The sequence below is a fragment of the Lepidochelys kempii genome, chromosome 12 (assembly GCF_965140285.1).
Source record: "Lepidochelys kempii isolate rLepKem1 chromosome 12, rLepKem1.hap1, whole genome shotgun sequence".
Taxonomy (NCBI): Eukaryota; Metazoa; Chordata; order Testudines; family Cheloniidae; genus Lepidochelys; species Lepidochelys kempii.
The window spans coordinates 39461409-39488509 of record NC_136391.1 but is presented as its reverse complement, the minus strand read 5'-3'; the positions used below and the strand labels follow the sequence as shown (position 1 = coordinate 39488509).

Genomic DNA, 27101 nt, shown 5'->3' with positions numbered 1-27101 from the left:
CCGCGCCGCGCGGGGAGGAGGTGCCCCGCGCCGCCCTCACGCGCGCATGCGCGGCCCCCCCCCCCCCGCGCGCTCATGGCGGCCGCGATGTTCCGGAGCCTGTTGGTCTCCGCGGCCCAGCAGCGGCCTCAGGCCCCGGGCCCCGGCGGGGCCCCCCGGGAGCAGCCGCCGCCCGGCGCCCCCGCCCCCGACACGCTGGAGGCGCAGTTCAGCTGCCCCATCTGCCTGGAGGTGTATCACCGGGCCGTGTGCATCGGGGGCTGCGGCCACACGTGAGCGCGGGGGGGCTCCGGGGGGCGCCTTGGGGCCGGACGTGCGCATCCGGGTAGCGGGCCGGGGGGGCGGGGGGTAGGGAAGAAACCCCCCTGGAGCCCGTAACCCGCCCCCCCCCCACGGCTCAGCGCCTGCCCCGCCCCCCCCCGTCTCTGGGGTACCCCGGGACCCCTCAGGCCCCCGGGCTGCACCGCAGGCCTGTGGCTACATCCCCTCCCTGCCCCCCAAGCCGGGGCCTGGAGCCCCGCCCCCACCGGCCCCGCCCCGCGCGGCTTCCAGTCGGCGGGTCCTGGCCGTGGATGGGGGTGTGAACCACACGCCCCGGCCCTGCCCGGGCGGGACTCTCCCGGGGGCCGGGTTTCGCCCCAGGGGCTCGCGCGCCATGGGGCGCTTTGTCTGGAGCGGAGCCACTGAATTCTCAGCTTTGCCTGGAGTCTGTTTGGGCGCGGGGTGATTGGCAGCTCCTAGTGTTGCGGTATCCGATCATCTAACGGCTGAGTCACCCGGTTCCCTAAAACCGCCTTTCGGTGCACATGTCTTATGACTAGATTCTCCCCGGAGCCAGAGGCAGTTGTAAATGTCAGAACATGCACTACTTGTTTTGATTAATTTTATCTCCGGAGCAAACAATACGTATACCGACGACGGTGGTGGCTTGCTTGTGTGGTATCGGCAGCATGCAAAGTGCTTTGCCGAAGAGCTCTGCCCTGACAAGCTTACAGTCTAATTGGGCAAGAGGTGAAGGAGGTGGGATGGGAAGTGACAGGAGGCAGCTTGAGGGGCAGGTGTCCCTAGCCTCTGTTTGCCAGAAGCTGGGAATAGGTGATAGGGAAAGGATCACTTGATGATGACCTGTTCTGTTCATTCCCTTTGAAGCACCTGGCATTGGCCACTGTCGGAAGACAGGATACTGGGCTAGATGGACCTCTGGTCTGACCCAGTATGATTGGTCTTATGTTCAGTGCTAGCAAATGTCCTATTCCATGGGTTTTGTTTTGATTTAGGGTACAGGTGGAGCAGCAAGGTTTAAAGGGTGCCTGGAAGGAAGCATTTCGTAGACCGTCCCTTGATTTTCCCTTCTCTTTACAACCAGAAGTAGTTTCCAGGATATCTTGAAGATCTCCAATTTAAATACTGGCAATACTGAATGAAACAGCGAAACTTACTGCCTCCTTCACCATCTTGGACTTTACCTCAATCTCCCCATATCACCTCCTCAATGTAAATAGCTACGCCAGGGAGTGGGGCCCACCCTGATGGTATGGGTGTTCCATAATCTGCCACCCAGGTGTGACACTGATGGGCACTTCAGCAATGTGTGTGAGGGCAGAACAGAGCGCTGCATAGTAAAATGGCAGCTGGAGTGAAAGGAATGTCTGCTAATGACAACACCAGCAGAAACTATGGAGTCTTATTGTGCCCTGTGCTTGCATCCGTCACGAAAGCTCATGCTCAAATAAATTTGTTAGTCTCTAAGGTGCCACAAGTACTCCTTTTATTTTTGTGGATACAGACGAACACGGCTGCTACTCTGAAACCTGTGCTTGTATAGTTATCTGTGGATCTGCTAAGAGGCTAATAGGGAAACCCCACAACGGACAGGTCCCTCCTTGGCAAAACAAGATAAGAGAGAGCCTCACTTGTTGATCAAGAACTTTACACTCATCGGGAAAGGGAGGACTGCTGGAGGAGATGGGGTACAAACCCCCGGTTACAGGGTCACTCAGAGTAGCAGACAGATGACTAGGTGGTTCTGGTCATGTAAAATACACTCCTGCTGGTAGACGAATGTAGCTTGGTGGTTTGAGTTCACCAGCAGTGGAAAAACTTGCAGCTGATGAGCTTTGCCCTGGAGTTTCAGGGAGTGTCGTGTCTGGTGCTGCATTTTCAGACTGAGCATCCCTTGAGGGTGGATGGAAGGCTAACTGTTTGGGGGACTGCAAATGGCATGGCCAGACCAGCTGACAACTCACACCATAGGAGAGAGAATTCTGTGTAGTGGTGGTGTGTGAAAGACTGTTAAATCAAACAGGGAAGACAGGCACCTTTGACTATTTCCAAATTCTTAATTCTAAGCCATGTTCCCCTTGGGTAGTAAACAGCAAGAGTCGGGGTCAGGGCTGCGTGTCCCATGGGGGAGGGGAGCGCTGCCGCCAAGTGCCAGACTCCTCAGCAGGCTGATGGGGCCCAAAGCTCTTCTTGAACTTCCTTCAGAGCCTGAAAAATGTCCAGTTTCTCCAAATCACGGACTGCAGTTTAAAATCGCCCCTTCTCTGTTGGACCAATGACAAACGTGGCAGGTTCTGGGTTGGTCTGCAGGCCTCAGCCTCCAGCCATTGTTCACTTTGCTGTTGATGAGCCAGACAGGATCAGCAATTCCAAGAATCAGTTCAGAACATTACTTTCTCAACAGAGCAGAGTGGAGGGACCGTGCAGTTCATGCTCCTACATCAAAACAAGCTGGCCGGTCCAATTTTAGGCCTCCCTCTGTCCCAGTAGCATTCCTTTTATTGATTGAGCTTCAGTGTTCAGCACTGTGCCAATGGATAAGTAGACAACACCGGACCCAACAAGCTTGCAGTCTACTGGAAACAAACAAAGCTGTTCTGGTACCTAGCCTTGCAATGGTGACTCCCGCTGGAGTCCTGCTCCTTTTGTTCTGGTCATTTTGGGTCACTGGGGTGGATTTGGCCTGCCTGCAGTACTGTCTCGGTAATGATTGAGCGTGATGTGGAGGGCAGCCATGTCTATCACTGTGCCTATCCCTCCTGTAGACACAGTGGTGTATGCACCAACTACAGGTAGGAATCTTGCAGGGGACAATGTTGGAAAGCTTTGCTGTGAAGAGGAGAGGGCTGTCATCCCTGCATCGGGGTCAAAATGGAAGGAAGGAATGGGTGGGGGCTAGGTCCCCATGAAGGAGTAGGCGGGAATGAGGCTGCGAGTGAGCAGAGCTTTGAAGGTCCTATGCTTACACTTGGTGGGGAATGGTAGAGGAAAGGTGGTAGAGAGTCTGCACAGGTGGTTGGAGACATGATGAAGATTGCTAGCAGCATCTGGAGGGAGAAGCAGGGAGACCTGAGAGCAGATTACAGGAGTTAAGGAGAGGTGACCAATGTGCACATGAGGGCTTTAGATCTTGTCTTCACTAGGAAAAAGTTGTGGGAGCTAAAACTTGAGCCTGAGAGACAGAGCTGTCAGTAGTGATGGCAAAGGCAGCGTTGGGGAGGGATGTGGAGAAGCTGTGGGTTTATTTGACCAAAGTGCTTTTGAGTCGGTGACCAAACTGTTTAACCTGATACCTCACCCTGCCTGTCCAATAGGCTGGACTCTTGGTGAGCTGCCTGTGCTAACAGACCCTAAGAGGATCCTGTGGTCCTTCCCTCTGTGCAATATGCTGCATTGGAAGCTGCTGAGGAGAGGAGTCTGGGTGGAAGGCAGGTTCGCTGGTGGCTCCCTGCTTTTGTTCAGGAGCAGGGTAGTGACCATGTGAACTCTGCCTCCCAGCAGGAGCTGCTTGTACATATCTATTACCCTGTTCTCATGCCACTGATCCAGAGAGACTGTCAGGAAGTGCAGCTTTTGCGGACACCGGCTGCCTTTAATGTGTGAGAGAGTCCATCTTTGCACCAAGCTGGGGGGTGTCGTTGAGGACTCTCATGCCAGTGACAGGAAACTAAGCAAGTGGCATGAGGTGGGTGTGGGAACTGGCATGTACCACAGTGCTCTGCATTATCATTTGCTTGTGTTACCATCATGCTTGCAGGCCTCAACTGAGACAAGGCCTTAGTGTGCTGTGTAAACACATAGTGAGAGACAGTCCCTACCATGAAGAGCTTAGCGAAGTAGTCAAGACAGGCAAAGGCTAGGAGAATGCAAAATGGGGCCGATAGTATTCCTTAATAGGGAACTGCGACAAGGAGATGAAGCAACTTGCCTGGAGTTGCGCAGGGAACACATGATGGAGCCACATCTTGTTTTGACATTTTCAAAATGAAAAATTCTGGTTGTCTGGTTCAATATGACATTTTGATTTGAAATTTCAACTAATTAAAGTGGGACAGGGTAGAGAAGAAAGGTAAAGTCAAAACAAGATGTTCTGATTGACCTGAAACGACAACAAAATCCATGTTTTAGTGCAGAAGTTTGAGATTTGGGCGGGGGGGGAGGGGCGGATTTCCAACTCTCAGGTATTCATGGGACCAATAAAACATTTCCCACCTAGCTCTAAATTGAAACATCCAACCCCACTCCAAGAGTTAGTCGTGGGCGGCAAGACGGTGTTGGGTAAACTCCACTTTGTGTTGTTGGGGAGCAGACAATGAACCAATTGCATGTTGACCTTAAAGAATTATGGATTAATTGCAGATTCTGTTTGTCTATTTCAGAGCTGTTGAGCATGTCTTGGGTGAGCGAGGGAGGGAGCGGGTTCTTAATATAGCTGTCTGGAAACTTTCCATGCTGAAACTATAGCTTCCAGTTTATTTTCAGCAGGGATCCCAGCTCATCTTTACAGATGTCTACACTTTTCCCTTTGCTCAAGATAAAAAGTTACGGCCAACTAGCTGTTCCACTCTGGACAAATCAGTTCACGGTGGAAAGACTGGTGCACTACCAAGAGAGATTTGCCGTTTGCCCTTTTTGTCTTCCCCACTCACCCATAGCCCTGTTTCCAGTAGAAAAGTTTATTTCCTAGAATTTCCTCTCCAGCACTTGATTTAAGGTCCCTGTTTCTGCAGCCATAAGAACTTTGAACGGTGATCCCCAGCCTAATCTCAACGTGTCCTGGCCTATTACTTCCCTCCCATGAAGCCCTAAATGGCTTGTTTTTGAAAATCATTGCATGAGCATCTACAGTGAAAGCACATTACTTGGTCTTGCTGCCTCGCTGTGGGTCTCTGGATCACTGGTCTAATGCTTCCTGCCCTTCATCTGGGGTTCATAGCAGAGCACTTTTTCCCAGCTCGCATTTTGTGCATGGGTGCGCATGGAGATCAATTAGATCTTATTCATGTGACGTTGTGTAGTGCAGCATGGAGTCTGCAAAGGGCAACAGGCTCCTGTCTGCTTTCTGGCACGTACCCCCCAAACGCTCTTCCTCATCCCTAGATGTCTACAGACAGGCCTGACATTAGAGGTGGTGCAACCATCGTTCACTCTCACTGAAGAAATGTTGTTGGGGATATTCCCAACATCCCTTCAGCCTGTCCCAGGCTGGCTGCCCTGCCAGCAAGGTGTGGCTGGCTGCGATAGGTTCTAATAGTGTTGTTCAGCCTCAGAGAGTGGTCACTCTTCTCCAGCGTTTGAAGTCTGGACATTTCTAAATTGGTATGTGGAGATTTAACCCTGCAGCTACCATGGAAAGGCAGTCACATTGGTAGGTCCTCACTTGCACTTGTAAGTGTAACCCTGGGGCACAGGTGAATTCCTGGATGGATGGTATCATGAGCAGAAGCAGACCTAACTTTGGCCTCTGTTAGTGTCCAGGTACTCTGTTGGTTTAAAGGAGCAGTGTGGCAAGAATGTTACTTACACGCCTTCTGTTGTCTGGTTAGCTGAACACCTCTGTTTACCTCTATGGCTCCTATCACCACAGTATGTCAGCTGGCAGCTCAGCTGTGCAAACAGCCTGGAACAAACCAACCTCACTCACTGTGTCAATGAAGGAGATGTTTTCCTTAATGAAGGACCAGACGGTAGAAGGGTGTCCCCTTCCCCGAGGGCCAAGTCCGTTGACTGTCACACTCCTAATTCCTGCAGGCTTGGGAACCAAGGATCAGGAGCTGACTTTGCCCCAGACAACATCACTAGCTCTCGGCACCAGCCTGTGCATGGGATCTGAAACCTCGTTAATTCTCAGCGATGCTTCCCAGTGAGGCTGTAGCCGGAGAGCTAGCATAAGATATCTTTCTGTGAGAGGCCATTGGGGGTAAATGCAAAGCCAGACCTTGTTGCACAGCCTGAAATTCTTACCTACAGGGGCCAACCCAATGTGGTTGCTACATTGGCTGCAGCCTGACACGTGATCGCTGGCTACTGGGGAGGAAACCTGAGCGTGTTTGTTCTGTTGTGGTCATGCATGCAATGGGCACGTTCCGCTCTGTATAAGTCCCTCACTTAGAAGCCCTGCCCGCAAGCTATCTGTTCTGGACACATCCAGATCCTTCTCTTTGGACCCTTAGCCATTGCAGCCTGGCTGGGTGCTCTGGTAGCCCTGTCTCTGGAGGTACTCGTAGAAGTCTCTGTATGTATAGAGCATCCATTTTCAGATGGTAGGGAGAAGCTGCTGGAGAAGGCAAATTGGTCAGTAGGTTCAGTAGCCCTGTGACTAGTCTGGGGAATTCAGGAAAGTGTCTAGACTATGCAGGAGGGAGGTGGCAAACTAGAACAGGAGAGTAGTGGCCAGGAGGAACAAGTAGGTGAAAGTCTCAAGTCCCTGCTCCAGCTGGCCTATGAGCCCCCCACATGCCCCCATAAAGCAGAGTGGGGTGGCTACATGAGGCCTGCAACTCAGATGCACAGTGTGTTACTTTTGAAACAGGAGTCCGGAGTTGCTGATTTCTGTGTATTAGTAGTGCATTGATGTGCACGGGAGAAGTTCAGCCTGTTGGACCTATGTGCTGGATCTACGTGGAGGAACCGTTTCCATGCCCTTAGATCTCATAGATGTTACTAGATCCTTGGTGGCTAACAAAAAGCTCCTACCAGCTTCCTAAAGTCTGAGGAGAAACCAGTTCTGTTGATCTGTGTGGGATCAATTCCTGCGTTACTATACTGAGGGACCCCCAAGAAGGCAGTAGGCAGGGCTTCTTCCTATGAGTAGGTGTGTCAGGGGGCATGTGGGGGGAAACCAAAATGCCACGGGGCCCTTTCATAGAGTCATAGACTTTAAGGTCAGAAGGGACCATTATGATCGTCCAGTCTGACCTCCTGCACAATGCAGGCCACAGAATCTCACCCACCCACTCCTATAACAAACCTCTAACCTATATCTGAGCTATTGAAGTCCTCAATCGTGGTTTAAAGACTTCTAGGTGCAGAGAATCCTTCAGCAAGTGACCCATGCCCCACGCTGCAGAGGAAGGTGAAAAATCCCCAGGGCTTCTGCCAATCTGCCCTGGAGGAAAATTGCTTCCTGACCCCAAATATGGTGATCAGCTAAACTATGCGCATGTGGGCAAGACTCACCAGCCAGACACCCAGGAAAGAATTCTCTGTAGTAACTCGGGTCCCACCCCATCTAACATCCCATCACAGGCTATTGGGCATATCTACCGCTAATAGTTGAAGATCAATTAATTGCCAAAATTAGGCTATCCCATCATATCATCCCTTCCATAAACTTATCAAGCTTAGTCTTGAAGCCAAATATGTCTTTTGCCCCCACTGCTTCCCTTGGAAGGTTGTTCCAGAACTTCACTCCTCTGATGGTTTGAAACCTTCATCTAATTTCAGGTCTAAACTTCCTGATGGCCAGTTTATATCCATTTGTTCTTGTATCAACATTGGTACTGAGCTTAAATAATTCTTCTCCCTCTGTGGTATTTATCCCTCTGATATATTTATAGAGAGCAATCATATCTCCCCTTAGCCTTCTTATGGTTAGGCTAAACAAGCCAAGCTCCTTGAGTCTCCTTTCATGAGACAGGTTTTCCATTCCTCAGATCATCCTAGTAACCCTTCTCTGTACTTGTTCCAGTTTGAATTCATCTTTCTTAAACATGGGAGACCAGAACTGCAAACAATATTCCAGATGAGGTCTCACTAGTGCCTTGTATAACGGAACTAACACCTCCTTATCTCTACTGGAAATACCTCGCCTGATACATCCCAAGACCGCATTAGCTTTTTTCACAGCCATATCACATTGGCAGCTCATAGTCATCCTGTGATCAACCAATACTCCAAGGTCCTTGTCCGCCTCTGTTACTTCCAAATGATGCGTTCCCAGTTTATAATAAAAATTCTTATTAATCCTTAAATGCATGACCTCACACTTTTCACTATTAAATTTCATCCTATTACTATTACTCCAGTTTACAAGGTCATCCAGATCTTCCTGTATGATAGCCCGGTCGTCTCTGTATTGGCAATACCTCCCAACTTCGTGTCATCCGCAGACTTTATTAGCATATTCCCACTTTTTGTGCCAAGGTCATTAATAAAAAGATTAAATAAGATTGGTCCCAAAACTGATCCCTGGGGAACTCCACTAGTAACCTCCTTCCAGCCTGACAGTTCACCTTTCAGTGTGACCTGCTATAGTCTCCCCTTTAACCAGTTCCTTATCCACCTTTCAATTTTCACATTGATCCCCATCTTTTCCAATTTAGCTAAGAATTCCGCATGTGGAACCGTATCAAATACCTTACTGAAATCGAGGTAAATTAGATCCACTGCATTTCCTTTGTTTAAAAAATCTCCTTCTTTGAGAAGGTAACAGATCAGGTTGGTTTGACACGATCAACCTTTTGTAAAACCATGTTGTATTTTGTCCCAATTACCATTGACCTCAATGTCCTTAATTACTTTCTCCTTAAAAATTTTTTCCAAGACCTTGCATGCTACAGATGTCAAACTAACAGGCCTGTAATTACCCGGATCACTTTTTTATCCTTTCTTAAGAATAGGAACTATGTTAGCAATTCTCCAGTCATATGGTACAACCCCTGAGATTCATTAAAATGTTTTGCTAATGGGCTTGCAATTTCGTCTGCCAGTTCCTTTAATGTTCTTGGATGAAGATTATCTGGGCCCCCCGATTTAGTCCCATTAAGATGTTCAAGTTTGGCTTCTACCTCGGATGTGGTAATATCTACCTCCATATCCTCCTTCCCATTTGTCGTCCTACCATTATCCCTAAGCTCCTCATTAGCCTCATTAAAGACTGAGGCAAAGTATTTGTTTAGATATTGGGCCATGCCTAGATTATCCTTAACCTCCACTCCATCCTCGGTGTTTAGCGGTCCCACTTCTTCTCTCTTTGTTTTCTTCTTATTTATATGGCTATAGAACCTTTTACTACTGGTTTTAATTCCCTTTGCAAGGTCCAACACTACATGGCTTTTGGCCTTTCTCACTTTATTCCTACATGTTCTGTCCTCAGTAAGGTAGCTTTCCTTGCTGATCCCTCCCATCTTCCACTCCTTGTAGGCTTTCTGCTTTATCACCTCTCTAAGGTGCTTGCTCATCCAGCTTGGTCTACAACTCCTGCTTATGAATTTTTTCCCCTTTCTTGGGATGCAGGCTTCTGATAGTTTCTGCAACTTTGACTTGAAGTAATTCCAGGCCTCCTCTGCCTTTAGATCCACAAGTTCTTCAGTCCAATCCACTTCTAATTTCTAACTAATTTCTTTCATTTTTTAAAGTTAGCTCTTTGAAAATCAAAAACCCTAGTCACAGATCTATTTTTGTTTATCCTTCCATTTAATTTGAACTGAATTAGCTCATGATTGCTTGAACCAAGGTTGTCCCCTACAACCATTTCTTCTATAAGGTCCTCACTACTCATCAAAACCAAATCTAAAATGGCATCCCCTCTTGTTGGTTCAGCAACTACTTGATGAAGGAATCCATCAGCTATCGCATCCAGGAAAATCTGAGCCCTATTATTATTACTAGCACTTGTCCTCTAGTCTATATCTGGGAACTTAAAGTCTCCCATGATCACACAATTCCCATTAGTATTTACTTCATTAAAAACATTAAAGAGGTCTCTATCCATATCCAGATTGGACCCCGGCGGTCTATAGAAAACCCCAAGCACTATCCCAGGGCAGGCTCTAGTAGCTTTCTTCCCCAATGTGATTTTTTGCCCAGACGGACTCTGTCTTATCCATTCCATCGCTTCTTATTTCTTTACAATCTACCTCATCCTTGATATACAGTGCTACTCCACCACCTTTGCCTTTATTTCTGTCTTTCCTAAACAGCACATACCCTTCAATCCCTGTAGTCCAGTCATGACGACTATTCCACCATGTTTCTGTTCTCCCTAGAATATCTGATTTCACTTCCTGCACCAGTAGCTCTAGTTCCTCCATTTTGTTACCTAGTCTCCTCGCATTGGTGTACAAACATCTTAAATTTTTGCTGTTTGGCCTCGCTCACATTCTGTACCCGATTAGGCACGGACATTCTACCACCAGTATCACCTATTAGACTGGTATGAACACTACGCCTTCCTCCTGATGTCCATTCTCCTACCCACGACCGTATCCTTTCTTACTTCGTTTTCTTCCCTCTCGATGTTAAAATCCGGTGTGGAGATAACCTGGACATCTCCCAACCATCTCCCCTAGATTCCTAGTTTAAAGCTCACTTGATCAGTTGTGCCATCCTAGAAGTCTGTTTCCCTTCTTACTCAGGTGAAGTCTGTCCCAGGAGAACAGTCTTCTGTCCATGAATGCCTCCCAGAGGCCATACTTCCCAAAGCACTCCTTGTAGCACCACTGCCTGAGCCATCTGTTGAGCATCATAATCTTGTCACATCTTTGTTGCCCTTCTCTAGGAACAGGCAGAATCCAACTGAAGATCACCTGAGCTTCGATTTCCTTAAGCGTCTTCCCAAGCCTGGCATAGTCTCCCTTGATACGTTCCAGTGAGAATCTAGCCATATCATTTGTTCTCACATGAAGGACAGTCAGTGGATTCTTTCCTGCTCCCGTTAGGATCCTCTTCAGCCTCAGGTCCACATCCCGTATCTTAGCACCCGGCAGACAGCACACCCTTCTGTTCTCTGGATCAGCTCTGGTTACAGGCCTGCCTATCCTTCTCAGTAAGGAGTCCCCAATCACATAGACCTGCCTTTTCCTGGCGATGGTGCGATTCTCCAGTCTATCCCCTGTTCCCTCTGGCTGCAAGTCCTCTCTATTCCTATTGTCCCTTGCAATCCTCTGCAACCCATCCCAAATCCTCCTGGGGCTCATATTTGGTGGTGTTATCGCCATTGACTCTTGCCCTCTTCCTATAGGACTAGCTGCTCTTCTCTTCTTCATTGCCCTCTCACCTTCAATGACCATCTACTGTGACCCTTCTTCATTTTCTAACTCCGCAAACCTGTTGTTGAGCTCTGTTTCTCCTTCACTAGTCTCTTTTCCTCTGCCTGGTTCTCTTAGTCACATGCTTCCACTGTCCACTTTCCTCACCCAGCAATATCCCCTCAGAGTTCTTTGGTCTTGCTTCCACCTGCAAGTCTGAGCTTTTCTCTTCAGCCTCCTCATGTCTTTGCTTCATCATCTGCTCGAACCCCCTTCTAAACTCGACCAGAGTTTCCACCTGCATCTCCAATCCTCGGTTCTTTTCTTCCATCAGCTCTATCAGGTGGCACTTCACGCAGACAAAACTCTTTTCAGGTACCCCCTCCAGGATCATGTGCATACCACAGCTTCCACATCCAGTCATCTTCATTGTGCCTTCCACTGCCTGGGTCACTACCACTGCTGCCTCTGTGTCTGTCATCGCCTTCCCACCTAAGTCCTGTTAGTCTTCTCCTCCAACAAAATACCTTTTCCTCCAACAGAACTCCCTCTCAAACTCCCCTGTTTACATCTCGGTTTGCTGGCTCCTGTGCTGATGCAGCTGTCTGGACTGTGATAAATAACGGTTCTCCTCTGAACAACTTAATGGTTTTGTTTCTCCTCCAGATTTTGCGGGGAATGTTTGCAACCATGTCTCCAAGTGCCGTCTCCTCTGTGTCCACTCTGCCGCATGCCCTTTGACCCCAAAAAGGTGGAGAAGGCCTCCAATGTGGAAAAGCAGTTGTCCTCCTACAAGGCTCCCTGCAGAGGGTGCAGTAAGAAGGTAATCCATCAGAGCGGGTCCAGTTGTGACTGCCCCATAACTGGTATTTTGGGGGCAGGACAGGTATGGATGACACCCCGTGTGGCCCATTGTGCTAGTCAAGGTTTTGTCTGTGCTCAGATGAATGTTGGTTTATGTCTGAGCACAGTGTCTCTTTCGGGAGTTACTTCCTGCGTCCCCAAAGATTGTGAATGGGAGGCAAGTGGGATGCTCCACTGCCAGACATGTGGCTTGGAACCTCAGGGCAGCACGACAAACAGGGTACCCCACCGCTATAAGAAAACCTGACCTTTGCTCCAGTTGGGGAGGCGGTCAAATAGCAGGAAGGGCGGCCTTGTACTCTAAGCACCAGAGTGGGAGTCAGAAGAGCTGGGTTCTGTTCCTAGCTCTGTTACAGAGTCATGGTGTCTCCTTGAGTCAGTCACTTACCCTCTCTCTGCCTCGGTTTCCTATCTGGACAATGGGGATAATGCTTCCTACATCAGAGGTGCTGAGGCTTAACTTGGGAATGTTTATGAAGTATTAGCAATGCTCTCTTGCAGGCCAAAGTCAATATTTTATTACGTGGATGCATCTTTTAAAAAGGGAACCTGGGCCCTTTTCTCCCTCTGTTACTTAACCCTTTCTACAAGACAAAAGTTGTCCGTTTTCTACTAAAATGCATCCTTTCCCTGTAATGATCATCTCCCCACTCCCTGTATTTGGAATCAGCACTGCTCCATGCCTAGTTCTTGTTAGGGAGTTTACTGCTGGCTGAGCAATGGTGCAGACCTGACGTGGGAGTGTTAATTCCTCAGCACCAGTGCATATTACAGTGGTAAGGTTGCACCGCTGTAGTTAAGGTTGTGTCAAGACTTCTGTTTAAAGGTTGAACTTCCTAAGTCCTCTGAAATGGACATGCTCAGTTGGACGCCTTTGAAATTTGCTGTGCCTCAGGAGAGTGCAGGGTGTGGCGAATGACCCCAATGTTTCCTTCTTGTTCTTTGATGGTGTTCGATGGAAACCTGTGGGGGAGAGTGAATGGGTTGTAGAAGGAGGTGAAGAGCTTGTACATTTCAATAACACTGGGGTTGGCAGAGTAATGGGGCCATTGTGTGTACTGGGCCATTGCTGAAAGAGGGCAAAGTTAAGATTGCGTGGACCACCTTGACTGTGGATTTCCTGCTTTTCTAAATTTGAGATTTGCTCAACACAATGTTCTGCAAGGGGACGGCATACCACCAAGCAACCTTAACTCTGTGTTACCATAGTTTTTTTGCCACTGAATTTAACATAGATGTTTAGACTCTAGAGAACACTCCTCACGAACCAGATCAAATTCTGGAACCCAAAATACTTGCTACCATGCTTGGTAAAGCTCCAGCTGGTGGTTACACCCGAGGGATCTCCTGGTGGGCTGGCTGAGTTTCACATGCAGTGCTGCTCAACTTGAGAGCTTAGGTACATGGCCTTTTGCAAAATCCTACGCTGTTGGTGCTTATGAACCCACAGGGCCCCTGCAGGAAGGGCTGTGAGATATCTGAGCTATGCTGACGTGGCTGCCTTGTGCGAGGTGGTGCTGTGCTCAGATGAAACATCTCTGTGTCCTAACACCCTTTGGCAGAAGACTAGTGCCATTATTAAAACAGTGGAGCCTTCCAGAGAGACTTGGGATGACATAAGAACAGAGGGGGACAGACCTCAAGTGGTACAGCTGGTGTTTCATCTCTTGTGTATTAGCAGCCTTACAGAGTGGGATGTTCTTCCCTTTAGAGCTGGTGAAAGAAGTTGGATTGACCGCCCTCAAGATCACAGCAGAGAGTAGGTCTGACTAGGGCATTGTCCTGCCATCATGCCTCAGCCCTGCCTTGAAGGGACCACCTGTGGGGTAATCTAGACCTGGGTGCCTCTGAGACTGGCAGTAAAGTTGTTCATTTGTGGTGGCTTTGTGATGTGGATACCTGTCACCTAGGGGACAGAGACCCTTTCCCTCTGCTGCTCCAACACCTCACTTGCTGTCAAGTGAATAATTCCATAACTCTCTGTGTACCTTTGAGCCTGGCATTTCTGTTCCTTGTTGAGAACTTGACTCTAAGGTTTGGGTTGCCTTGAAGGGCAAGAGCTCTACCATGACTTGCTTTGGTCTTATGAAAAGGAAATGGGCTTTCTTAGCAGTATCTGGGATCAGCTAGACTAACCCACCCCACTCCCCCAAAATCCTGCATCTCCTCACTGTAGCTGGTTGGTTGATTGTTTTAGTTGGCTATAATGAGACATGCTTTGGCCCAGCAATTCCACATTGGTGCAGATTGATGTGCAATAATCCTAGTTCAAAGATTTTCCTGGTTCTCCAATAATCTTTTTTTTTCTTTTTCCCTCCCTCGGTTTGTCTTTCTAGGTAACCCTAGCGAAGATGAGATCCCACGTTTCATCCTGCGCTAAGGTTCAAGAGCAGATGGCCAACTGCCCAAAGTTCGTTCCAGTGGTTCCAACTTCTCAGCCCATTCCAAGGTATTAAAATACCAAATTCAACTACTTCACATGAGAATCCTCCCATTTCGTTTTTGTAACAAATTGCTATTTAAACAGTGCACAAGATGAACCAGAAACTGTCAGGTCAAATCTGGCCTTGAATTTTAGAGGGATTTCTAAATAGGCTTTTCCAAAACCTGATCCAACACAAATGTCTATGTGATTTAAAAAAAAAATCCAGTGGAAAAGCTTTTCCTTAAACAAAACTTATTCTATGTATAATTATTAGGAAACACATATCATATGCCTCAACACATCCTAATTTCATAGGAATTAATACTGATAAAATATAAGAATGAAATGGATTAATTCAGAAAGAGAAACATATTATTTGATACGGGTGGCTGAATTAGTAGGATATAATAGCTAGCAAAATAATCCTGTGGGTACACTGACTGTGATGTAAATATGGAGTAAGTCCACTGAAGCCACTGGAGGTGCATCAGCATGTGATCAAAATCTTTGCCTTCAGTCTAAGGTGGTGTTTGGTGCCAGTGGTGAGGAAGTGACTCATGGTGCATCAGATCCTTTGGAGTCTGCTGCGGTCAGCTTGTCTCTGTGAAGCTAGTTCTGTTTTCACCTTTCCTCTTCCCTGTTGGTCTCTGTTGTGTTGAATTCTTGACTGCTGTTTCTTTTTAGCAATATTCCAAACCGTTCCACTTTTGTCTGCCCTTATTGTGGAGCCCGGAACCTGGACCAGCAAGAGCTGGTCAAGCACTGCATGGAGAACCACCGCAATGACCCCAACAAAGTGGTGAGCTTTCCTCTGGCAGACTGGCGAGTATTTGGCACCGTGGCTCTGATTTCCATGTCTGGCTCTTTGCTCATGAACTTCTTACTGGGCAGAGAATGGGAGCGGGGTAACCTCCAGTGAATTGGAAGTCTCTGCGTATTTTAATTAATCCCTTGTTCAAAGTCAACAGGCGCACACATCTGCTTCTGGGCATAAAGTACTATCCGCATTTCTAACTCATTTAATCTTTGTTAAATCTCTTTGACAGGCAGACACAGAGCTGGATCTATTAGCTTTGCTCGAGGTGCATTGCAGAGCAAGAACTGGGTTAAGCCTAGATTTCAGTGCTGTCTCCCTAACTCTAATGGTTTTGCTTTGCCACTCACTTTCCACTACAATAGGCTGTGACTTTTAAGACCTCTTTTGTGCTTCTGAGACGGGAGCTTCTTCTGTGTCCCTAAATGCATTGTGCCTTTAAGCTCACAGAGGGATCACAGCTTTTTGGCAGGGAACCCTCTGCATTTAATTGATTATATTTCCTGTGTCCCATTCTGGTCCTGAGCCTATTGCGCTCAACACCCATCAATGCTAAAAGGGACCATCTCCAGATTGAAAATACCTCTTTAACCCACTAGAGCATCCCCAAGGGTGCTCAGCATTCTGTCTGTCGCTTTCATGCACCATTCCCACAGTTGCGGGAAATGTGTGAGCATGCATAATGTCTAAGCAGTCTCAAAAATCTGCCCTTTGAGTCTGGAGGCTTCCAGCACTAACCGACATGCCCTAGCTCTCCAGCTTGTGTAGATGCACGGTGTCTCTTGAAGAGGGTGTTTGCAGAAATTGCTCTGACTGATAGAAGTTAAAAGGGAAAAGTAGTCCTGCTTGTGTTTGGGCTTTGGGTGGCAGGCAGCAGTTTCAAGAACTGCACCACATTGCTGGTCTCATGACTTCCCTTTCCTCCCCTGTATGTTCTAGGTGTGCCCAGTCTGTTCAGCGATGCCCTGGGGGGATCCCAGCTACAAGAGTGCCAACTTCCTGCAGCATCTCCTACACAGGCACAAGTTCTCCTATGACACCTTTGTGGTGGGTACTGCTGCAAATCAAAGTTCAAGTTGCTTAGGGCCCTGGCCTGTTCCCACTGACGACATTCCAGCCCTTAATCAGCTGGCATTGCCTTCACATGTGGCTGGCGCATATGAGAAATGAGAACGCCACTTTTGTGTGCAATTATTGCACAGTTTTCATGCTGAGCTATCAGTTACTAACATCTTTTAGTGGGGGAACAGAAGGGGAAAGGTTTTCTTCTGTATTGCAGGTATTTGTCCCAACCAGCTAAGTGGCCTTGAAATAACTTCTGCCTTTTTAGATAAAATCACATCTATACTGAGACAAAATAGCATGTTGGAATGGTGAAGCAAGACTCTGCAATAGGCTGTGGCAAGAACCTGTGTTGAATAGTAGGAAGTTCCCCTCCTAGCAGGACACAGGAGGGTTGGGGGGGAGGGGTCCTGTCTGAAGGCTGAGCTTTGTTCCTGTGGCCTGCACTTCTGGGAGACAGCTGTATGTTGCTTGTCCTGCCATCTCCGGGTCATCCACTTTAGTATTATCGTCATTGCGGTAGTACCTTGAGGCCATTGGGAGGGATCTGGGGCCACGGAGCTAGGACCTGGAGATGCATGCTGTGAAACAGATCCCTTCCCCCAAGGTCTGACAGTCTGAGTGATGAACTTCGCCAGTTTGTGATCAGTGAGGCCAGCCAGGGGAGTTGGGAAAGGAAGAGTATTTAAGCTTTCTATCATCTCCTGTGTCCCATTTAAACACACTGGGAAATGAGCAAGAGAAGTGTCACTGAAAACCTGCTAGGGCTACAAAGTTCCAGCCAAATGTGCTGTCAAGTTCATATCAGCCTCTACGTGCAGGCTGAATCTCACCTGAGCTTGACACATTTTAACGAAGAAGGTTTTTGAGAGAGGTAAAGCCACTAATTCAGGAGCTGGGCTGCATTTGGCAGGCTCCACGCTGCCTTTTGGCATGCAGCACGAGCTCCCTTCACAATCTGCACTGGGGACTTGAGAGAAGTGAGCCGGTGGTAATTCTGTAGGAGTAGTCATCGTTCCAGACAGCCTCAGGAAGATCTCCATCCGTGAGAGGCTGGCCAGGCTGTACTGGCATCTCGCCAGAAGCAAAGGTCCAGGATGTGGCCATAAGCAAATACCTGTGTTGTACAAACAGCTATGGGGCCTGTGGCCAAAAGGGGCGTGGTACAACACTGGACTGGCTGAGTCCAGCCCCTCACTCTGAGACCGGCTCTTGCACAGCGGCGTTGGAATCTGAGCTCCAGAGACCATTCAGAAATACAGAACATGCACAGCGTGCGTGCTATGTCCTTCTCTGGTGTGGTGCGCAAATGAGAACTCTGGCAGGTCTCCCTCACTGTTAATCTTTTGTGTGGGTGTGGGGTGGTACTCTCCCCTCGAAGGCTGCAGCCAGGGCAGTTCTGCTCCAGGGACCTTGTAGATAAACTCCTGTTTGTATCTGCCATTATCGTTTGGTAGATTAGATTCCAGAGTGACTGTTAACCTCAGAGGACAGATACTAAGCTTTGAAATATTTGCACGTCTCATCTTTCAAAGGATCCTCATGGTCATGTAGCTTGTGCCCAAATTTGGGTATTGAAAAAAAAAAATGGTGGTGGTGATGGAAACCTTTTTTGACTTTGTAAATGAAACCTTTTCAAGTGGCTGCATCTTCCTGCTGCGTGTAGGCAAAACAGAGCGTGAAACTGAGGGTAGAACTGACCAGTTTATCTTCACTGTCCTTTTAAAATGCAAGAAATAAGCTTAGAAAAGTAAATTAATCTCCTGTTCTTCCCAGCCTGGCCTGTCTGAGGTGGCAGTAATTGCACAGGAGAGGTTTCTTGTAATCATGTGGCTGTTTTGACAGTGTCCATGATCCGAAAGGAAGGTCAATGTGAAGATTCTTTCCGCTTGGCATTCTGGTCCTTTCTTGGGAATGTCACAGGAGGTACGAACACCCGGGCAGACAGCTCACTGATGCAGGGAGAGACGCGTTGACTCTTCCTCAGCCCATCTGACCTGTTCACTCTTCTTGTTTCCAGGACTATAATATTGATGAAGAAGCTGCATTGCAGGCTGCATTGGCGCTCTCCCTCTCGGAGAACTGACGGCGACTGCTGAGCAGCGGTGTGGATCCTTTGCACAGGTCGCCTTTCCACTAGGAGAGGTGTGACACTTGTTCATCCCGCTGCATCCCCTAGAGATTAGGCCGCCCATCTCTGTTTAAATCACACCTTGTTTAATAAGGTGGAATCTTTTGTTGCACAATGAAATGGTGAGCGAGCATGATCTGGTGAGAGTGACCCCTGCTGGATGGGAAGAGGCAAAGGTGACCTTACCAAATGTTTGTTTTTTCCAATTGGGCATTTCATATCCATATACGGAGTATATATCTATATCTATATTTATTATTAGATGCTTTTTGGCACCGTTGCTCCTCATATTTGTTGCAGTTAATGGGTACGTAAAAAAATGATGCATTTTATGTAAAATGCCCTAGTTTTCAATTCTTCTCAACAATAGGGTTTTGTTTTTGTTTTTTTTAAAGCATTGAGTGTTTTTTAACCTCGTAAGAGTATTTATGGAGATGTTGGCCCTCCACCCTCCCGAGGGCATGAGCACTCTGTTGCTCAGCTCTGTTGCCACTGCTCAGGGAAGGCCAGAGGCAACGAAGCGCATTGGGCTAAATCTGGGCACGAACCTGCTGCGCTCAGAGACCGTGATGACAGGTCTATTAAAAACAGCTAGGTAGAAATGGGAAGGAATCCTGAACTGTCCTGCCACTGGCATTCTTTCCCCTTGCTCATTTTGTACTAGCTTTTGTGATACTAGAGTTCTTGCATTTTTTCTACATTAATCGGTGTGAGACCTTTTCACGTTTTATAGAGCAAAAATCAAAACAGTTACTCTTCATATTGCAATATTTGTGTTTGACTAGGAACAATAGTATTTTTATGGAACCTTATTAAGAAAAATATTATATTTTTTAAACACATGCTGTGGATTCAAGAACTGGGGGGTAGGGTGGGGAACTGCTGGAACCTGGAATTGAGAGGGGGCTCTTTTCCATTCGCGCCCGAGCAACAGAAAGGTTGGATTGTTTTGTATTTATTTTTTGTGTTTACAGTTTTTTTGCTTTTGCTTCTTTTACCCCCTCTTTCCCCACCCCCATGATGCTGATGTGCAGCCATGCTGGATCAGCCATGTGACCCAAGCATGGGAGGGCAGTACTCGGAGTTACTCACCAGGCATTAACCGGGGTATTGGTCAATGGATCAAATCCACTTCTGAAAAAAAATAAAAACTGTGAATTAGCTACAAGCTGTGCGTGTCTCCAAGATGCAAAGCCCTGTGAGTGGTTCAGCAGAGGCGGTGTTCTCTGGGGCAACAGTCCCATTAGCATTATCAAGGTGCAGGCCAGTTAGTGTCTCGACTCCAGGCTGTTCGTTCGCTTCTGTTGGCATGGATGGGCTGTTTGGCTAGGATTGTGAGGGGGCTGATCTGGTCCTAGCTTGGCAGAGCTCAGTTCAGCAGTGGTCTGGTGTTTAAAAGTGCATGTACAGCATGACAAGCAGGCTGCCTTCCACTATTACTACTAACTTCAGGTCTCTTAAAGCTTTTGATTAATCTATGAGTTCTAATGTGTGTGAATATGGCACTTATAGTGTGCAAATCCAGCCTTGGGCTGTGGCATGTAAACTGTAGTTAGGGACTCACTTAGATTCTAGTCACCTATAGAGAGGGAAACCGATGCTCTTCAGCAGCCATCCAGAGATTGATTGAGTCTCCGTGATCCCGAGGCAAAGATTCAGGAGCTCACCGGGAGTGATACCAGTAGGATAATTTATAATAAATGTCATGCCCAGATTATTTTTTCTGTTACAACTGTAATTTTACAGCATTAAACTTTATAAGGAGGTGACTGCAAAACTCTCCATTGGTGTGGAGTTAAACCCAGCATTTGGTGCTGGCCCTGTCTGAGACAGGACACATGACTCAACAGGCCCTTGGTCTGAGGGCATGGCAGGTCCTGAAATCAGGTAGAGCGAGATCTGTTTGTAACCGACCATTACGTACTGTGGGGTGGCTGAAACTTAGGCCTAGCTGCATGCATTCTTCCTGGGGGCCAGGAGGCTGTCTGGGCGTGCTCAGGTCCATGCTCTTGCTGTAGTGTAGAGTCAGACCTGCTTAGTCCTCCAGCACTGTGAAGATCACTTCCTCGTTTGCTCCTCGGAGGGTGCAGGCGCCTCTCTGGGAATAGGGAGGATCTGACCAAAGGTTTGGGCTGATCCTGTTTTTAAGGGAGTTGAAATTCATTTTGGAATAGTATGGCTAGCAATGCTGGGAAACGGAATGGCTGGAACAGGGTGCCCTCTCCATGGCAAGGAGACGTGTGTGTTCAGTTAACTTGTCCAGCCAGCGCGGTTCGGAAGGAAGTGCTGGGAGTTTTGACAGTGCATTCCCTGTCTAGTTTCTGCTCAGGTCTGTGACTTAAAGGTCATTGGTGATGTTGCGTTGACTGTCGTTCAATGGGCCTGTGTAACACTGGTTTAATCCTTGTACTGACTTGAGGCCTGATGTTCCCCACCTTAGATGCCAAGCCTCAGACCAATGCTGCACACAGCCCCTTTCTTCCCAGCCAAGGAGAACTGGCCGCTTGTCACTGGGCGGTTCCCATCCTTAACTGGCCTCTGGGATCCCCATTGCTGGGTCCTCCTTTCTATAGTGACTGGACATCCTACTCTGCAGCACAAAACAAAACAAAACAAAAGTTCCTGGTTGGTATTCACAAGCCCCTCTGTTGATGAGTTCTGGGGAAGAGCCCTGTGGGAGGCAGGGCAAAGTCCATCTAGAACCATTTCATTTCCCATCTGCTAAGAGACATCCTGTAGCCTCCCTAGCTATAAACACAAAACGGGTAAATCACGTACAGTCCTGCTTAGCGAGCTGGAACCCAGCACCTGCCACTTCCAGGGACCTGGGAGCTTTTCTCCTCCAGTGCCCCCGGAGGGGAAGTCACGGATAGGAACACAACCCAGCAATAGATACCTTGTCCACTCACAACCTGCTGTGAAATGTGAAGGGGCAGGATTCATCAGGTTCTGTGATTCTCTCATCCCATGGGTGTTTGGGTGACGCTGTACTTTCACATTCAGGGTGTTTAAAGCCAGAAGAGGCCATTAGAACCTCTAGTCTGATCTATGTAACATAGGCCATTAAAGTTGTCCAAGCATGAGGTGGTGTGTGGCTAGTGGCCATGTGTTGGCCTCTTGGAAGGGGACCTTTCCTCCATCCATCTGTTCCTGCTTTAGCTGTTTTGTTTTCTGGCTCTGTGCCTGGTTCCTGTCCCTTCCCATCACAGTTAAAATCAGCCTCATCACTGGATCACTTTTTTGTTCTCTATTTGCTCTTTTATCCTGTGACCTTTGTTATTTGTCACCTGACCTACCGTGAATCCTTCTATCTGCAGCAGTGCAGGAGGCTATCCTATAAACCCACCCCAGGGAAGGAGCATTGCAGCTTGCTAACCTTCCTGCTCTTGGTCTCCCAATATGGACACATTGTGCTACTAAAGTTCTTGGCTTATGGCGGTCTAATCTCAAGCACGCTGGCTGAAGGCCACCTGGTGCTGTGGGACCTTGTGGAGGGATCTTCTCGTTTTCTTAGGTGGGATCTCCAGCTCCAAACCCTTATTTATCATCCTTGGACCTTTGCTCTAGCACGCACAGTTAACCCTTTCTCCAGAATAGCTATGGGTCTCTGCTTGCCTCTGGTTTGCCCACTGTCGCCTTTTCCCTTTGTTGCAAAGCAGCTGCCACCTTCCCAACATGCTAGAACACCACCTACTTTGCATCGCACTTTGATAGTCTGGGACCAATTGGCAGGCAGTAGCATTGGTACATTCCCTCTGAGGGATGGAGTGCTCTGCTGAGTGAAAGCACGACTTCGCACTGACGCCTGTGGACTCTCAGGGTGTGCATGGCAGCTAGCTAATCTCCTGGCGTTTGGGAGCTGGCTTGTGCAGGCCTTCCTTTCAGCATTGCTCTGGCTGCGTGATACTCGCCATCTGGCACCACACCGTCGCTGCGAGCAGTTCCACGGTCGTGCCAAATTGTCTTGGGGGTGATAGTTTAAACATCTCAGTAGCCACTTCATTCCAGGCTGGAAGCTTAGTTTGTAAGTGAGTTACCTACCAACCATAGCTGAATGCAACTGCCTACTGCAAACCCAGGGACTGATGGAAACTGCCCCCAAATCTCTGCCTTTGAATGTAAGATGAGATCGGACTGGGAAACTCTCTAGTACGGTGCTGTTAACCTTGCTTGTTTTGCTTCACTTAGTTGGGATGGGTTAGGGAAGGAGGTTTTGTCAATCTAGCCTTAAAACCCAGCCATCTGCCAGCAGGCTGTTTGTCCTGGGTTTGGATCTGTACTGCTGCAGGGGCAACGTAAAGAGGGCAGCGGAAATATAATCCAGAGGGCTTTTCTTCTCAAATGAGCGCCTTCTACCTTTCGCAAACGTCAGATCTCATCTGTTCCCATTTCTCTTCCAGCAGCATTAAGCTGCAGAGCTTATGTACCTTTAAAGTATGTAAGCTTTAATAAACCTACCTAACTTTTCTACTCTTAATGTACTATATAGAATGGGGTCCAGTTTTGCACTGGCTTTCAAGGCATGGGGAGTGGGGAGGGTGTCTGAGTCTTGTCTTAATGTAAATTGTGTCTAACAGAAAATGGGAGTTTTGGCAGGAGAATTTTTTACTTATGGCTTGAGGCTGGATGTGCTTGATCTCTCTTCAAAGTGGTGGCGTAGGACTGTGAAACGCAAACCTCGTGCTGGGAACAGGAATGGCAATGAGTTGGCCAGTGTGATGAGGAAGAATCAGAACCCATAAACCTTGTTAACTTTCTCTAGCCCTGTCTCACCCCAACCTGCCAGCTGACAAATTGCCTTAACTTTTGTTCCTAGCATGGAGTTTGTTCCTATCTTTGTATTGTTCGCTGTCTTGTTATAACAAGCAGAATCCTCTAGAGGGAGCAACAATTACACACTTGCTAGGGGAAGCCTGTCTAGTGTATATCTCAAGTGCTGCATTTTGTCATTACCCTTGAGATGCCGTTGGAAAAAGCCCTGTGCTTTGCTGAAGCCATGCGCATCTTACAATGCAGTGTGTAAATGTCTCTGGAATGTGTGCTGTCATGCAAGAAATATTCATGTGCTACCGTAGAAGTCTTGTTTGCCATAGGTTCAATTGCACTTGTGAGGCAGCAAGGATTAGTGGTTAGAGCAGGGAGCTGAAAGCCAAGACACTCGAGTCTGTCTCTACTACTCCACTCACTAGCTGGGTGACCTCGGGCAAGTCACTTAATCTTTGTGCCTCAGTTTCCCTACCTGAGCAATACCCACCTTAGGGATTATTTGGGGGTGATGCCCTCCTCTGTAAAGTGCTAGGGGATCCTCGTATGAACGGTGCTATAGAAATGGGAAATGTCACCTTTCAAAATCAGTTGAGTGTCAGTAAGCACAGTTCATTTTTCAGCTGTATAATTGTTCAGATCTCTTTACCTAAGAAATTTGGTGATGTTTGTAAATCATTCACTCTGTGCTCAAAATGGCTGTTCATTTCCAGCGGGCTAATCTGGACTTGCTAAATGAGTGAACTGTGCTGGAGCAAGGCTGACTTTCAGTGCATGCTGGTATATTGCTGGTTTGCAATATACTCTATCTATATTTTCAGTGCAAATACACAGAGATGCTATCGAGTACATGAACGTCAATGGCATATCGCTCTCAGACCTGCAATGTACCGCGGCCTGCAAGAGAGAAGAGTTTTTTCATACGATACAGTTCTAGCAGCATCTCCATGGGTGACTTTGGGTTTATGTGGCACCTTCATACTCCAGGTGTCCTGAAGCTCTTTCCACTGGAGTGAGTGAAACATCGGCAGGTGCAGCAGCTGTTCTGCCCTCTGCAGTTGCCCAAATGTGGAGGGTGAATGCTGACCAGGGTTCTGGTGTTGTGGAAAAACTCTTTGAAGCAGATGGGGAGCAGCCGTCAGATATGGGCAGAAAGGCCCTTGATGGAATGTCTCAGCCAAAGGTTGCTAACGGGGCACATCAAGTCGCCATGTGGTGTTCACCTGAAAGAGCAGCTGCCGCTTGGGAGACTATCCAGGGTGGGTGACTGTGAGGAACTCCCTGTGCAAGGACAGCGTGTTTCAGCTCGTACTCGGTGGATCAGCACAACGCTCAGGAGCCCAGCCCTTAAAAGGCCTATGTTTAAGTTCACTCATTCCCATTCTGGGTCCATCTTAACCTTTATACACTGTTCCGTACTGATCAGTTTGTTGTGAATGTCTTCACTTCTCACCCTGCTCACCCAAAATCCAGGCAGGGGAGGGAGTGGGTTAGCGTTCATCAACCACACTGAGATGTAGAAGGTGGCTGCCTTCTAGTCCAGAAGCCATCCTCTCCCAGGATTGCTTCGTGTCCGACTGGGGCCTGAGAGAACTTTCAGTAGTGCCATTGGCTTTTGATGGGACTCAGGCTCTCTTGAAAATTTTGCTCTACATTCCTAGGTTGAAGAGCGCAATTTTGGGGCTTAACCAAGGTACTTCCCTGCACCCTGTTATCCGAGTTTTAGGCTCACACTCTTGTAATACAGGTTTTTTTCCACCTCAGTCTAAATAGTAACAGAAAATATTGCAATGCATGTTTGCTCCCGAGTGGCTAGCTGTCCCTCCCCCACCCTCTCACCCGGAGGAACCTGCAGTCATCTGTACAACACATGAGCAAAGGGCAAACACTTAGCAGAGGCTGCTCTGAGGAATTTCCTAAGTTGGGAGTTAGCCATGTGGGGCTGCTTGGGAGACATGAATAAAACCATAGGCCCCCTGGCTCACTGCGGATTTCTTCCTAGCCTGCGTCTGCACTTTTCCCCTGGGGACAGCTAACTGGATTTCCTGAAGATTATGGTACCTCCTTGCAATATATGCTCTCTCCAGGAAGAAAGGAGTTGATATACAACCTGGGAAGCGTCTGGGTTTCCTGTTTATGCCCGTCCAGTACCCGGGTCACTGCCCCTGGCCTGTACTGTTGGGTCCCATGTATAAAGAGCTCATGCTGCTTTGTGGGCAAGTCTGTGCCACTTCTTAGCTCCTTCTGAAGGGGACTTTGCCCGGAAGGGGGGCAAGTGGTGGCACCCTGAGCGGGTTGCTGGCGAGGACCCCTTTCTGTGGTATAAATTATGAATGGCAGCATTTATTGGCCCAAGATTTGCACTGGAGGTGGGGAAGGGGAAAGTGCAACAGATGCTAGCAAGGCAGCATGGCTCTGTGGATAGACTTGTGGGGCTGGGAGTCGAGGCTTGAGTTCCATCCCTGGCTCCTCCTGTATGATCTTCAACAAGCCACTTCTCTGTGCCTCAGTTTCCCCAGCTCTGTAGCAGGGGCAATGATACCTGCTTTTGTAAAGCACTTTAAGGCCTATGGATGAAAAGCCCCATATATGTATGTGCTAAGTGGATATTTACTATGCTCCCTTTGCATCAGTTATGTGTAATAACGTAAACTAAAGGGGTTTACACTCAGAATTCCACGTGTCACAGCGAATCATCAGACTTCTTCCCCTTGAACTCCTGATTCTACTCGAGGTTTGGGAATGTCGGGCCCACGGTTCTGGGTGTAGGCAGAGTCCCCCGTGTTGCGTGTTCTCTGTCAGGTTTGGCATTGGTGACGGTCATGCTGTTCAGTGTGGTGTTGTGACTATTTTGCATATGAATAGAACTTTTAACGAGACATACTGTTTTTTGAAGAAAAAATCAATGATGTATTTGTAGCAAACCATTTTTCTCAATAAACGCAGTTTCATCCATTGGTGTCGGGCTGAAATCTCTTGGGAGCTTGGGACAAGTTGGGGTAACAGTGTCAGCTCAAGAGAACAGAAACACCTTCCCCCGTCCCACTCAGTAGACCTTTGATGGGTCTGTTTCTCCTCCCACACTCCTCATCCTCCCACTTACCGTGTTTGAATCTCTTATTAACACGGTTATGTGCATGTCAAAGGGAGATGAGCACCCTCCAGTCTAAATCTCAAGGTATGTAAATGCTTCGCTCTGATACCTTGCTGCTAACTCTCCAGTTCGGTCCTTTAGGGATATTCTTGGCTCTTCCTTTCTGCCCGGTGATGGGACTCCTGACTAGCAGTTAGCAGCTAGGAGGAGGGGAGTAGAGTGCTGAATGAATTTTAGTAGCATATTAACTTGTCTTTTTTTTTTATGGCCATTCCAGACGCTTTGAGCCTGCCCGTTGCATTGGACAAGCGTTGCTGATCCCCTCCAAGACATAACTACAGGTGTCTAACCTGTCTCTGCTCGGAAGCACCCTGAGCCTAGAGCAGAAGCAGGTATACCGAGGCAAAGCCCACTGAGATAGGGCAACAAGTGCTGAATGTAATCAGCCTCTTTGTTTGGAAAGGGAGACGCTGAGCTGATCTTTATGACCTCGTCCACTGACTCATTAACTACTGCTGAGCACTGTGGTGCCTGTCAAGTATCTGGCAGACTAGGTTTCATCATCCTCAATCTTGTATTTCCAGTGCCCTCTGCTAGATAGACGGTTGTATCAAGTCTCCAACAATGCACTGACTGCTGCTTATCTGGCTGACGCAGAGTAGTTAAAACCTTATCTCTGTCTCACCTCTGTCAAC

General features: G+C 48.0%; 1 protein-coding gene across 3 annotated transcripts; it reads left to right on the top strand.

The window, feature by feature from the left end:
- The first annotated feature begins 65 nt into the window (after nucleotides 1–65).
- On the top strand, nucleotides 66–26882 carry RNF166 (ring finger protein 166). 3 transcript variants are annotated; one of them, XR_012154546.2, is made up of 7 exons: nucleotides 66–272; nucleotides 11919–12075; nucleotides 14453–14565; nucleotides 15226–15340; nucleotides 16295–16402; nucleotides 18438–18562; nucleotides 26684–26882. XR_012154546.2 is itself a non-coding variant. In XM_073308185.2 (6 exons), exons 1-6 carry the CDS (start codon nucleotides 76–78, stop codon nucleotides 18501–18503), a joined length of 756 nt encoding a protein of 251 aa, XP_073164286.1. In that variant the 5' UTR covers nucleotides 66–75; the 3' UTR covers nucleotides 18504–26267. The 3 variants fall into 3 exon arrangements, 1 of the variants encoding a protein (XP_073164286.1); XR_012154547.2 differs by lacking the exon at nucleotides 26684–26882 and adding an exon at nucleotides 24134–26267; XM_073308185.2 differs by lacking the exon at nucleotides 26684–26882 and having other exon boundaries at nucleotides 18438–26267.
- Nucleotides 26883–27101: the final 219 nt, after the last annotated feature.

Bases quoted from the DNA above. Each gene is read 5' to 3' on its own strand.
- RNF166 (XM_073308185.2), top strand. From the start codon at position 76: ATGGCGGCCGCGATGTTCCGGAGCCTGTTGGTCTCCGCGGCCCAGCAG. The intron at 273-11,918 runs GTGAGCGCGGGG...TTTCTCCTCCAG, and splicing joins ATCGGGGGCTGCGGCCACAC to ATTTTGCGGGGAATGTTTGC. The intron at 16,403-18,437 runs GTGGGTACTGCT...TCTTGTTTCCAG, and splicing joins TCTCCTATGACACCTTTGTG to GACTATAATATTGATGAAGA.